The sequence below is a fragment of the Hyaena hyaena genome, unplaced genomic scaffold (assembly GCF_003009895.1).
Source record: "Hyaena hyaena isolate Hyena2069 unplaced genomic scaffold, ASM300989v1 scaffold_187, whole genome shotgun sequence".
NCBI lineage: Eukaryota > Metazoa > Chordata > Mammalia > Carnivora > Hyaenidae > Hyaena > Hyaena hyaena.
Window position 1 is genome coordinate 1,309,350 of NW_024080820.1, and position 13,511 is coordinate 1,322,860.

The window sequence follows — 13,511 nt, forward strand, 5'->3', positions numbered from 1 at the left end:
TAGCACTTTGAAGAATACAACTGAGCATGCGGAAGGAATCGTCGTATCACAAGTTGCAGCAGGTAGCAATATGGGGCAGCTGCAGAGGAGAGGGTGAGGGAGCAAGCAACAATCGACCGTATATGCCTTTTTATGAACACCAAAATGGCAATGAAGGGAAAGAGCTTCCTACATACGTAATCATATCTTCCGGCTCCTTATTGGACATCTGCACACTAGTCATACACATTGGTCTCCCAACTTCTTTGTCCAGGTGTCTGAGAATGCTATCTAAGGCTTTTCTCACTTGAGGATAGTACACTGACATCCCTGGGGGGAAAAATCTCACGGTTACAAAGTGTCAGATGTTAGATAAAGAACAATCATACTCACTTCCCATTGAAAATAAAAGCCTATCTTTAAATGACATCAGCTTATTGTTGTCACTAAGGAAGGAATTTCAACTGTGATATACTCTCCCCCTTAATGATCAGCGTTAGTGTACCAGAGAGAATAGGTACTAAGCGTGGAACTAAAATTACTTCGAAGAAGTACAAAGGACAGTGAACAGTATCATGTAAGAAAATAAAGACTGAACTGGAGGACTTTCCATAGGAAAACTTAGAGGTATTATCTGAGTTGTATTCATTTTTATATCAGTCTATACTAGAAATAATCACATTAGACAAATTTATTTTAGATTTGATCATAAACGTATTCAAAAGAATATTGAACTGTATCACAAAGCAAATTATTTGGCCCAGTTAACACCAACCTATGACTTTTGCTTCCTCATCCGTCAAGGTTTTGTTGAGAAAAATCTTCTTCACACGGAGAGTGTTTCCCGAAGGAAGGATGACCCCTGTTGTTGGCATCGGCGGCTCACCGTCCTTCTGCTGCAAACTGTCTGCTATTACAAGGAAGACTCTGAGGCCTATGTTCATTCTCTTCAGGGAAAAAAAAAGTTGCCAAATCAAATCAGAATGTCAGGAAATATCCTTTTTTCATGTTAAAAACACCTCGTCAATTAACACTGCGGTGGGGGCAGGAAGGCCCAACAGGACAACGACCTTCTGCCCAACATTTTTTTAACTAGTTCAGGCAGCATGATTCGTTTTAACACCAAATTCCTAAATGCCGTCCCCTCACTTCTGAGGTCAACTGGCTCTCCTATTGTCCAGAAAGCTTGTTTCCAACCTCTTCCTTCCTTCCTCAGCAATCCTGCGCTCCGACCATCCCCTCCCCTCTCTAAGCAGAGGACAGATCTCCGGACTGTCTTCAGGCTCTCACTACAAAAGCACCTCTTCTCCTTCTCCTTTGATCTTCCGACGGTCGAGGGGGCACTGGGCCTCCCAGTTGCTAGAACCCCATCTGCTCTTGCTTTCCCGGGAACGGTACACCACCATTACCCTTCTCTCGCTTACGTCTTCAACATTTCCTTTCCACCAGGTACAGTCTGTTAACTGCTGTTAGCTATGCTCATCTTAATGGGGCAAGTCGTCCCCATAACACTTTTCTGAAGCAACTCTCACTCATCAGTGACCACTTCTGCTCAAAAGAGTGGGCATTTTTCCTGCATCCTGTTTGACTTTTCAGCAGCACAGGACACCGTCAACTACTCCTTCTTTCTGGAAACACTCCCTTCCTCTGATTCAGCTGTGCCACATATGGCTGAGTCACCCCTCCTAGCACTTCAGGTCTGGCCTCCTTCAGCTCCAGAGTCAATGTGAGACTGCTTCAGGATGAGGGCCTCAGCCACCTTCTCCTCTCCTGATGTTTTCTCTCCCAAAGCAACTGCATGTAACTACGTGGTTTCAGTTACCGCCCACACCACATCACCTGTCAATTGTAAGCCTCACTTCTCTGAACTAGGACCCTCAGACCCATGTGACATCAAAAAGATGTCTGGAGGTCAAAAGATGTCTCAAGTTTGACTCATTCAAGCCAAATGTACTTTCCCCTCAAACTCGGTCCCTTCTTAATGTTTCCTTTTCTCGATCAACATTCTTCTCTCCATCTGCACCAGCACTGTCTCACTCCAAGCTGCCATTTTCTCTGACCTATGCCAGTGGTCTCTAAGGTGGGTAGTGCAATCCCAGTGGGTGAGCAAGAAAGCTCACTGGAATGCTGGAAGACAATAAAACTTTTATTTATGTATTTCTTAAATCTAAATAAGATTAAGACTTTAAGCTTTACTCATCTTTATATAGGACAGAGTACCAGTGCCCTCCCTTAGTCTAAACATCACATAGTCATGTCACATGGTAACAGAAAACATCTTGAAGGAAGTGGGAAAGCTCCATAATTTCCTGAGGTTCACAGAAGTACCTTCAACTTATTCATTCTTTTGGTGTGTTGCAATTTGCTTGGGTTTGATGAAATGGATTCACGGATCATTTTTTCTCGCTTTAACTAAACTAGCTCTCGCAAGCTTAAAAAGATTCTTAAAAGAACATGGGGACTAAAGGTAATCCTAACAGAGTACATTTATAGAAAAGAACAACAAAACACAGAACTCACGCCTTTTCTACTCCTAGTGTAAGAGCTTCAATGAGGAAAAAACTTATATTCAGAAATAAACTTATCCAATGGGAGAAAGTGTTTTTGAAAATGGATGTTCAAGAAAATCTCTTTCATTACATGATTTTGATGCTGGACACCATATTAAGTATATCATCTATAAAAACACTCATTTCTGCTCACTTTATCTACCTGGAAATAAGTATTCACGTACCTTAAAAACCCTACAAATGAAAAGCTTCAACAACTTTCCAACTTCTTTGTTAAGTACATAAATGTATGTTTTAGGATTTGATTATGAGGACCAGCACAGTAATTTTAAAGAAATAAGAAAACAGATAAGTTTTTTATATTCTCCAATGTCATTTGATTCTAGTGAGCAATTAGTTTGTAAAATCTTTTAGCAATCTAAAAACGTAAAGTCTAAAGAGTGAGAGTTTACTAAGTGAATAACAGGGCCACAAAAGTAGGAAATATTTAATATTTAATTATTTTGCCTTTTTAGTTTTATCATAGTCTCCCTCTGGGGAAAAGGATATTTGCCTGTTTTGCCTCTAACACCTAAAAACAGTGTCTGACACATTTTTGGTGCTCAATAAATGTTAAGTGAATGATATTTATTTTTAAAAATCTGGTACTGATAAAAAGAAACCTGAGCCCATGTCACAATCTTAGAAGTCAGCTAAGCTGACTAATCTGGAAAACGTCCTCTTTATAATTTTTCACCCTACTTCAAACTACTATTGAACTTTAGTTGGCTGTCAGAAAGGTGAAATAATTGGTCCTAGATCACACTAGTAATGAAAAGTAAAGCTTCTAACTAATGATTTGAGCCTAAGAGCTCTGATTCCAGAAACTGCTCTAAAAAATATTTTTTTTTAAACGTTTTATTTATTTCTAGGAGAGACAGAGAGAGACAGCGTGAGCAGGAGAGGGTCAGAGAGAGAGAGTCACAGACTGAAACAGGCTCCAGGCTCTGAGCCGGCAGTCAGCACAGAGCCCGACGCGGGGCTCGAACCCACAAACCGCGAGATCATGACCTAAGCGAAAGTCGGACGCCCAACCGACTAAGCCACCCAGGCGCCCCTAAAAAATATTTTTAAATAAAAAGATTAGAAATGACAGGGTAATTTTTTTTTTTTTTTTACCTCTGGATTAATGGTGAAAGTTTTAGTAGATTTTCCAACACTGAGAAGATCAAATATTATTTCTTTCATTGCAAAATCCAAACGTTCCTAGAAAAAAATAACAATCAAAATATCCTTATAACTTTCTCTACTACCATATGTTGGGTAGCATGCTAAGAATCATACATATAATGGCAACAACGCAGGTTTGTATCCTAAGATCTAGGTGGACAAAGGAAAAATACATATGAATAAAGGTTTAAAAATGACTGTAAATATATTATTTAGCAAATGATTTAATATCGCACCAAATAGGATACATGTTTTAAACACTCATTTACCAAAATCACATTCAAATATCTAAGTGAAGGAATTCCCAGAATGACGGCAAAAGGGAGTCCTGGAATAATAGTTCACATGGAGACAGGAAGAACAGGTCTCCAGGAAGGAAAATTCCAAGGAAAAATAAGATCAATAAGATTAACTGATGTTTGAGAGGGGTTATATCGTTTTCATAGAGTATTGGTGTGAGGTGATTAACCCAAGGGAGCGGGTAAAATCCAAGGGCAAAAGAAAGGAAAGAGATGCGACCCAACAGCAAAAGTTTTCTAATTACTAGATCTTTTTTTAATGTTTATTTATTTTGAGATTGAGAGAGAAAGAGAGTAAGTGGAGGAGGGACAGAGAGAGAGAGAGAGATGGAGGGAGAGAATCCCAAGCATGCTGTCGCACAGACCCCAACATGGGGCTCAAACTGGCAAACTGTGAGATCACAACCTGAGTTGAAATCAAGAGTTGGATGATCAACCAACTGAGCCACCCATGTGCCCCACTAAACACTAGATCTAAAGCACAGTTTGCTTTTATTCACCTTACCAACACCTTTACATCCATCTAATTATCATTAGTTCTGTGCTGCAGTAAATAGAAATGTATTCATTTTGCTTAAACATTCCTTAGTTCTTCACTGTTAAAAACAATTATATCATAGCTCATCTAAATTGTCATGGTTTTAGTTCAAAGAGACCACAATGAATATTCTGGGATCAAAGAATTTTCCTGAGCTGATGAGGTAACCCTACCTCTGCTTCTTCCAGGGCTGATGTCCCCAAAGGGAACCAAAGGGAACATGACCAAAACCTTGGATCTGCTTGCTCAGCACCTGTTTAATCCCCTTCTAATAAACCTTCCTTTTAGAAAGCTAAAATTCTATTTCCCAGAATGCTACAGAATAGTGGGCTTCAAGATGTGATTTAGACTCTGCCAGGTGGTACACTCATGTGAGTCTTTGGGAACTGGCATACGGGAAGAAGTGGAGGAGGGCAGGAAGGAAGGAATCCTCTATTAGAGGGGACCACGGCAGCAGGATTCTGAAGCAACTGAGACAACTTCCTTATTTGGCAGTTTTTTGGTTGTGGCAGAAGCCACAGCTACCTCGACAGCCCAATTCTACAATTTCCTCTTAGTCATTCAGAGTAGTCCTACTAGCAATTCAATTCTGTGAACCGTCTATATTCCTTCAAAGCTCCTTTCGGGTTCAACTAGCTACAGTGAATTCTAGTACCTGTACCTAAGAAACCAGATTAATGCAAGAGAAAACAATTTGCCAAGAGCCTTTGGAGATAATCAGGAGGTAATCAGTTAATGGGCCAACAGCAGGGCTGCGAGATGCTTCCTTGATCCTTCCTAAATTAAGTGTTCCATCTGTGTGTCTCCTTGAGTTCTGTTACAACGTTTTTAGGTGTGTAACAAATTTCAAAACTCCAAATTACGACAGTTATTGTGAGGTAAAGCACTTACCTGAGCAATGAATTGAATAATCTTCACAAATATATTGAGAGGTGTATCACGAGGAACCACGCTACGTGAACCTTTCGGAAAAAGTGCTGACACTATGCTCATAAGACGACTATGGAAAAGAAAGACGGAGTCATAAAGAGATAATGACATCAACAACAAACGATTCTTCCTATTTTTCACAGGATGTCAAGAAAATTCGTATTCCTTCTCAAGGTCTGTATAAAATGTTAACTAAAATATCGTCAGTGTGATATTTATTTTGCCAAGATTTCTATAAAATCCACTTTAATACAAAGGTGCTCACCTCTGAGTTACAGTGTTGCTTTCACATTTTATTCTAATTACATAAACCCACAACAATCTATACAAAGATTCCAGTGCAACTCGAGACATTTTAGGATCTTTATTCTGTTTAAAAACAAAAGAGAATAAAAATAAACTTATTAAAGTACTCGCAGTCATTTAAGATCAAATATAGTCTCTGTCAACAACTAAAAACCCTTACCCCATTCCTCTCTGTATTCAATCTAAAGCAGGTTTAAATACATAAATACATGTTCGATACACAGCAAGTGCAGAAAGCTGAGAGATAATTCTGAGCCATTCCTTTGGTAAAATATTAGAAGGATATTCATACTTGAAAGAACTCCTACTTATACACACATCAACTTACTTCACAACAAATGGTTCACACGATATTGACATCACGATACAAAGATTACTTATCTTTGGAGCAATTCACTGCAGTCCATACTTAGTTAAAACCTCAGGCCACAAAAGATTATTATGGATACTTGCATGTAGGAAATAATGCAAAATACTATTGCGTGATTATCCTTACAAGAGGGAGTATGGAAGAGCAAGGACTCTGAAGTCAGGAATGACTGGCCACACCTCACCTTTGGGGGCACTTTTATACCACTTGGTGCCACAATTTCCTCATCTTTAAAAACGGAGATAAAAATGGTACCTACCTCACTGATTAAGGAAGTGTTTGGGTGAAAAACACTCGGAACACTGCTGGCACATGTTAAATGCTCAATAAATGTTAGTTGGTATGCTTTTAAATTTTACTTAGAATGAGAAATTACTTAAATTATTATCACTTAGAATAAGAGAATTATTCCATTTCAATCACAACTTGATTAGCAAACTTTTCTTCATACTACTTATTATAAAAAGTAAAGTTCTCAGATGACCAGTCATGTAATAAGATTTTATTGTGAATTTTGAAAATGTAGCCCATCATCACATTTCTTAGGAGAAATTCTTTATGCATGGTGATTGGTCGTAGGATGCACTGATTGTCATAAATCAGCATTCATTTAATTTAGTTTGGGGAATTTCTTACTGTTGAAGATTTTATATACAACAACAAACAAAAGATAGTTTTAAATTCTAAGTAATTTAGCCATTCTATTTACTTTTTCTTGAGAAACAGAAAAATGGACAATACATCTGATTAAAAGCAATACAGAAAGATAACAGATGAGGATTAAGAGAAACAGAGCCACCAGAAAATAGAATTTTGCACATCTATGTGAAGAACTGATCTAATTAAGAATGGAATACCAATAATTCCGTTGCTGGTTAGTGTCTTAACATCAGTCCCTCCTTCCATTGCCAAATCCATAATGATTCCAATTTCAAACACACTCCCCAAGTAGTTATTAATTTGTTACTAAAGTAACTAAAGTAACATATATGGTATCATGCAATATATGCGTGTTACTAGTAACCACCAAACTTTTTATAGTACTTTCTTTTCTATCACATAACTTTTTTTCCTGTCATTTAAATCCAAGATCCCAGGTATCAAAATATAAGTTCAATTAGTCTGATGTACACTCCAAATAGTATTTTCGCATTAAATTATATTTTCAAAACACAACTAATACAAATTAATATGTTATATATTAAAAATATTTATGTCCAATTTCACATAAAAATGTCTTCATATAAATGGTTAATAAAATATTTGGATTATTTTAGGTTAAGGGCTGAGGTATCTAGAATGAAAAAAACTTGATTTTCAAACATTCCAAGATGCACCCCTATGTTTACAAAGCAGACTCACTCTATACTGAACAAAGCCAAAACTAAGATGAAAAATGATACATCAATTATTGTTTATTCAGGTACTGAAATGCTGCTATACATGTCTGAAAAATAAAAACATCCTAAAATGATCTGAGCCATAAACAAAGATATATGTAATTCCCCAGTCACAATTTTCGTATAATATGAATAATCAGATTGTTATATAAATTAAAATCCAATAAATAGTTGGTATGTCCAGTATGCTCTTTGGCAGCAATCATTTTAATGTTTCTCTCCCTTTTTTCTACGGTGAACCAAACCCAAAATATTTTGTTTAAAACCCAATCCAGAGGCGCCTGGGTGGCTTAGTCGGTTAAGCGTCCGACTTTCGCTTAGGTCATGATCTCGCGGTTCGTGGGTTCGGGCCCCGCGTCGGGCTCTGTGCTGACTGCCAGCTCAGAGCCTGGAGCCTATTTCAGAGTCTGTGGCTCCCTCTCTCTCTGACCCTCCCCTGCTCACGCTGTCTCTCTCTCTCTCTCCTAGAAATAAAAATATTTAAAAAAAAAAAAAAAAAAAAAAACCCAATCCAGTAGGAGACAAGTTTTAAAAAGTCATGCATCAAAAATCGTACTTAAAATCTAAGCTGTCTCCTTAATTGCATCGGAAGATGCTTTTTAAAGTTTCATTTATAACAGCGTAACTAATGCAACGTCAATTAAACAATAAATTGAACAGGATATTTTGAAATGGAGGAGTTGGGAGAAGAATCAACATTCATGATTACTTGTCGCTCGTCAATTCATCGTCTTGGGGTGACACGAATATTAAACTTGTGGTGTGTTCCTGCTGCGTGCTAGTCTGCCTTGACAAGAGGAGAAGCGGGCTGGAATAAATACATTAGGCATGCAATGCAACAATGGGTAAAGGGAAAAAAAAAAGCCACACTTAAAGGAGATAAAGCAATAGTTTACTTTGTAACATCAACACAACTCACCTGGAGTGTTTCTATTTGTTTTCTGATACTGTTGTTAGATGGCATCTAAATAAAGCAATGTGAGACAGCAAACATAAACATGAGACACGGCACATGCATGTTAGATGAAAATAAGCACAAAACCAGACAGCTCTTCACCAAGGCCTCTATTTAGAAGAAATTTGAAATTTCCAAGGTAGTGGCCAGAAACACTAAAGGAAAAGAAAAAATCCCATAACTTGGGATACATCTCGAATTCTGAAACTAAGAGAAAAGAGTTAAACTGTTAACTACCTAAGTTTTCCTCTCAAAGCACTACACTGGAGTTCTGGCAAGTTTAAATTTTTAAAAGAAAATAAGCATGCGCTGTAGAAAACCACCTTCAAATTATTTTTATATGAACTCCACTACTCTTTATTATTCCCCCACCCAACCCATCTCTAATTATTCTGCAGAAACTTCACAATCACTTTTCACACAATAACCTCAATTGATATAAAGATACGGAAGTGGGAAACTACCAAATTCTGTTTAAGGACAAAAATAACAGAAGTGACATTTTTCTGTGAATATAAATGGATGCTTCTCATGCTATTTATGGGCCTATGGGGCTAAAGCCCACTTTTCATGGTCACCAATTTTAAATAGTGATATAGTAACTTTTAATAAAGTGTACAATATTAAAGAATTCTATGTATTCTTATGGCTGTAGAGAATAATGCCTTTTTAATATCCCAGAATTATAGCCAGATATTTTCTGAAAATAATCAGTAGAGCAAAATTCCTTATAGTCCACTAAAAGGTAACAGGTGGACCTCAAAGGGCAAATGATATAGAGCTGAAGAGATCTAGATGCAAATCCTATCTATATCGCTTTTTGGCCCCCTGACCATGGGTTACTTATTTATCTTCTTTCAGTCTCACTTACAGTAAGAATTAAATGAGATTTTATATTTAGAGCATCTAGTATACAGTAAGTATCAATAAAAATCAGCTTTAAGAAGTAATAGGTCTAATAAATGAAAACTTGTTACAGATTTTTTTTTGAAATTAAGAGGTTTCTTCAATCTCAAAGCAAAATCAGTTTAGGCCTTTATCTTGAACCAGTTTTTCCTATATATATAGCAAATCAATTATATCCGTTATAACAGATAACTAGCGTAGGGGTTTTTTTACTGAATGCTCTCCATGCCTTACCTCAACTCTGCAGGGTAGCCACAGTATTTAAACTTAATAAGCAGGAGCCAATTCGTAAAATTTCTGCTGAATAGAGCCTTAATGTAAGTTAAGGGTTAATGGCCAAGACAACTAATTCCAAATATTCATGCTAAGGTGGCTCTTATCTCCTTTCGCCTGGCAGATTGACATTGCCATTACTTAAAATGGACAATATGCCAGAAGTATTTAACAGGAGGTAAGGGTTCAAAGAAAACAGCATTTCAAATGAAAGCCTTAAGACAAAAAAAATAAAAGTTAAGGTGCTGCGAAAGAATTGCAAATATGTTAGGTGGAAACACATATATATATACAAAAATTTCAACAAGCAACAGAAAAGTATGAATTGTCATGAAACAAAGCAACCTTTCAGAAAACACTTAAATGCAAGTCTGAAAATATTTTATTAAAAGTATGGAAAATCATACCGCCCAGAAAATTATCAATTCCCCCTTTTAGTACCTGTATCGATATGAATTATCAAAATGAGGACAAAAAAACAGTATAATGTAAGTAATTAAATAAAGTGTATTTTCTGGTTGCATGACATAAAAAGTTTAATAAGCTCAATTTGGTCCTGGGGATTTTCATAAATAAGAAAGAGAGTCTATCAACTCTCATCCAAATATGAATAGTATCAAGGAGAAAAACAGCCAAAAATGTTTCTCAAAGACTTATATTTTCTGTATACCCTATTAAGTAATCAGGCACTTTTGAAAATGATGTATAAAGCCATGGAAAAGGTATATAAGATAACGTTGCCCAGTGGATCACTCCCAAAGTGGGAAAGAAAAGCCAGTCCTATTTCTCAAATACGACAATGAGCTACAGGATCAGAGAAAAGTCACTTAATCTATCTGTGCCTCGCTTTCATTGTCTTCAAAGTATAAGGTTTGCAAGGTTATCCTAACTTAGAGGAACAAAAGGAAATAAAATGTCATGTCTGTCTTGTTTCTATAACTTATAAGCAAATATTCAAACGTACTCATCTATGCATTAAAACAGTGTTCAATCAAGCATTTCCATGACATGCAGGTGAGGAATATTCCCAAGTTCCATGTCAGACATTAACTAAGCTCCTATCCACAGAAGGAAAGCAGATCCTGGTAGATCCTGCTAGCAGAGTATCCTGGGAAGATAAAGAACCTTCTATCTCATAGTCTTGTTTACAACCCTAAGAGAGACGGGACGTGGGCGTGCCAAATAGTGTTAGTAACAACTAACCCTTGATTCAAGTCAGAATCATTTCAGGAGCTTCGGTAACCCTGTGGATCCAATGCCACACTTTTAGATCTGGCTGGAGTACTTTCATCAAATGTGCTATTAGTGACATTTCATTATCAAGGCGTTTTTCATTTCTAGACTTGAGCCAACCTGACTTCATTTTTCTCAAAAGTGAAACACAAAATAAGTATCTGGAAGATCCTATAAGATTAATACTCTGCAATTCTAAAGGGATGTTTTTATTAATAAATAGTGTTAGATCTAAGATAACATAAACAACAGTTGTTAAAAACGCACAATTTTGCATTAAGACAAACTAAATTTTCAATCAAAGTTTATCCATGTCAATACATGATTCACCACAGAAAGAATAAAGTACATTTAAGAAAAGCCATCTGGTAAAGTATTACTATTCAAATGCACCAATAATAATAAGAGTTTTGTTACATACTGTTCAATACATATGCATAAACAAATATACTACAGTATTTACAGCTCAGAAATGTGATTATGTCTTACCTTTAAATGCGACAAACAGTTCTGTAGGAAAATATGCCAGTTATTCAAAAAAAACTGTTTCTGACTGACACATAAAAGGCAGGTTATTAGTGGATAGAGAGCCTACAGGAGACAAGGAAAAGAGAATTAACTTTTTCATGAGAAAGCACAGATTTGTTAATCATATTCTCATAAACAAAGGCAGATTCCCATTTGTCGTATGAAATATCATCTCATAAAGTAATGTAACAAAAAATGATACAGGGTAAATCTTCTACAAGAACAACTCCTCAATCTGTCTCATGGCCCTGAGTTGGAACATGCCTTTATTTTTCCCTAGGGCCATTGCTCCCTCAACGGGTACGGTGGTTGGGAACACAGACCCTGGGATCAAGGACAGACTGGCATCAAAGGTCTGGCTTTTTATTCGCCAGGCACATGACTTCAGGGCGGATATAATTAAGGGCTCCAAGGCGCCCTATGTTAACACATGGAGTGGAGAATGATGTACAGGGTTGGGAGGCTTAAAGTCAAACAAACAATGCAAATGTACTCAGTTCAATGCCTGGCACATTCAGTGTTTATTCATTATTAGATCTCCATCTTACGTGGTCATATATTTGTCTAATTCTCTACGCTGCATAAAAATTTACAGCAAACTCCTTCAAAGTTACATGGAGTGGGTGGTTAAATCTGAATAGAAATGACGTCACTGGACAGATAATGGTTTCTCAGTAATCTAATACTTCTGAGTGCAATTATAATGTAAAATAAAGACATTTATGGTTTAATAGAAGTATATTCAAGCTTCCACTTAGTATAATGCATAACTTTTTTTTTTTAATGTTTTATTTATTTCTAGGAGAGAGAGAGAGAGAGAGACAGCGTGAGCAGGGGAGGGTCAGAGAGAGAGGGAGACACAGACTGAAACAGGCTCCAGGCTTTGAGCTGGCAGTCAGCACAGAGCCCGACGCAGGGCCCGAACCCACGAACCGCGAGATCATGACCTAAGCGAAAGTCGGACACTTAACCGACTAAGCCACCCAGGTGCCCCTAATGCATAACTTTTAAGCACCTGTCAAGACAGGTAAATACCTAGAATGAAGTCTGAATAACCTATCAAATGTAGAGCCAGTAAAATTAAGAACAGAATGTTTAAAAAGAGCAGGAAAAATGTATAAAATTTGTGCTTATGTTGCATTTTGGAAATTTTACAATTTCCATTTTTAGAATCATTTTCAATCTCCCTTCGATTCAGAAATCAATTACTAGGACTCGTAATTAAATACGTAAAGGTTTGAAATGTTTTTCAATACCAATGAATGCTTCTTTCTGGAGCTCAGTTCAAAAGTAGTTTGATAAAGCATCTCCACAAAATTTTTCAAGCAGGGAACATTCACTTCATTTTTAACAGCCTAGGTGAAAAGACAATACAAAAGGAAAGAAAACGGTCACAAATATTAAACTGTATAGAAATGACAGGAACTTTCTGTAAGGTGTGAAATTCGTTAATAATTCACCGAGTAGGGGCACCTGGGTGGCTCAGTCAGTTAAGCATCTGACTTCAGCTCAGGTCATGATCTCATGGTTCATGAGTTTGAGCCCCACGTTGGGCTCTGTGCTGACAGCTCAGTGTCTGGATCCTGCTTCAGATTCTGTTCTCACTCTCTCTGTGCCCCTCCCCCACTCAAGCTCTGTCTCTCAAAAAATGAATAAACATTAAAAAAAATTTATTAAAAAAAAATTCACCAAGCATCTCATTAAAGTACTATAAACTACCAAATGACCAACTGTCAAGTAAATAAGCTGAACTTGGTCCCTGCTCTGAGAGAACACAAGCAAGTGAACAGGCAATGAGTATGTGGTACAACGAAGAGATGCCATAAGAGGAAATTCCCTGTGCTCTGGGCACATTCAGAAGGGGCCCCGACAGAAAAACTCCACACGGAAGTAACGCCTAAGCTGTACTCAGCGTCCCTTCCCTGAAACAGAGCAGTAATTCCCCAGGTAACCTCTCCAGCCCTGTCTTCCACACTCTGCCCTCCTGCACTGGGATCCAGCCGCAACAGCTAGCTTTCTAGCTGTTTCTAGCATAGATCATGCATGTTCTTGCTTTAGGAAGTTTATGCTGGCTC

The 13,511-nt window shown here is 37.4% G+C and overlaps 1 protein-coding gene across 3 annotated transcripts in view; it reads right to left on the reverse strand.

Moving 5' to 3' along the window:
• Positions 1–13,511, reverse strand: part of FRYL (FRY like transcription coactivator) — a 262,440-nt gene that overhangs the window by 97,222 nt on the left and 151,707 nt on the right. For all 3 annotated transcript variants that reach the window (XM_039241070.1, XM_039241072.1, XM_039241069.1), the window contains exons 12-18: positions 12,693–12,791; positions 11,398–11,499; positions 5,731–5,834; positions 5,427–5,535; positions 3,648–3,734; positions 755–926; positions 177–309 (exon numbers count right to left, since the gene is read on the reverse strand). In XM_039241070.1, the coding sequence (XP_039097001.1) occupies positions 177–309; positions 755–926; positions 3,648–3,734; positions 5,427–5,535; positions 5,731–5,834; positions 11,398–11,499; positions 12,693–12,791 (806 nt within the window). The remainder of the gene's footprint in view (positions 1–176; positions 310–754; positions 927–3,647; positions 3,735–5,426; positions 5,536–5,730; positions 5,835–11,397; positions 11,500–12,692; positions 12,792–13,511) is intronic.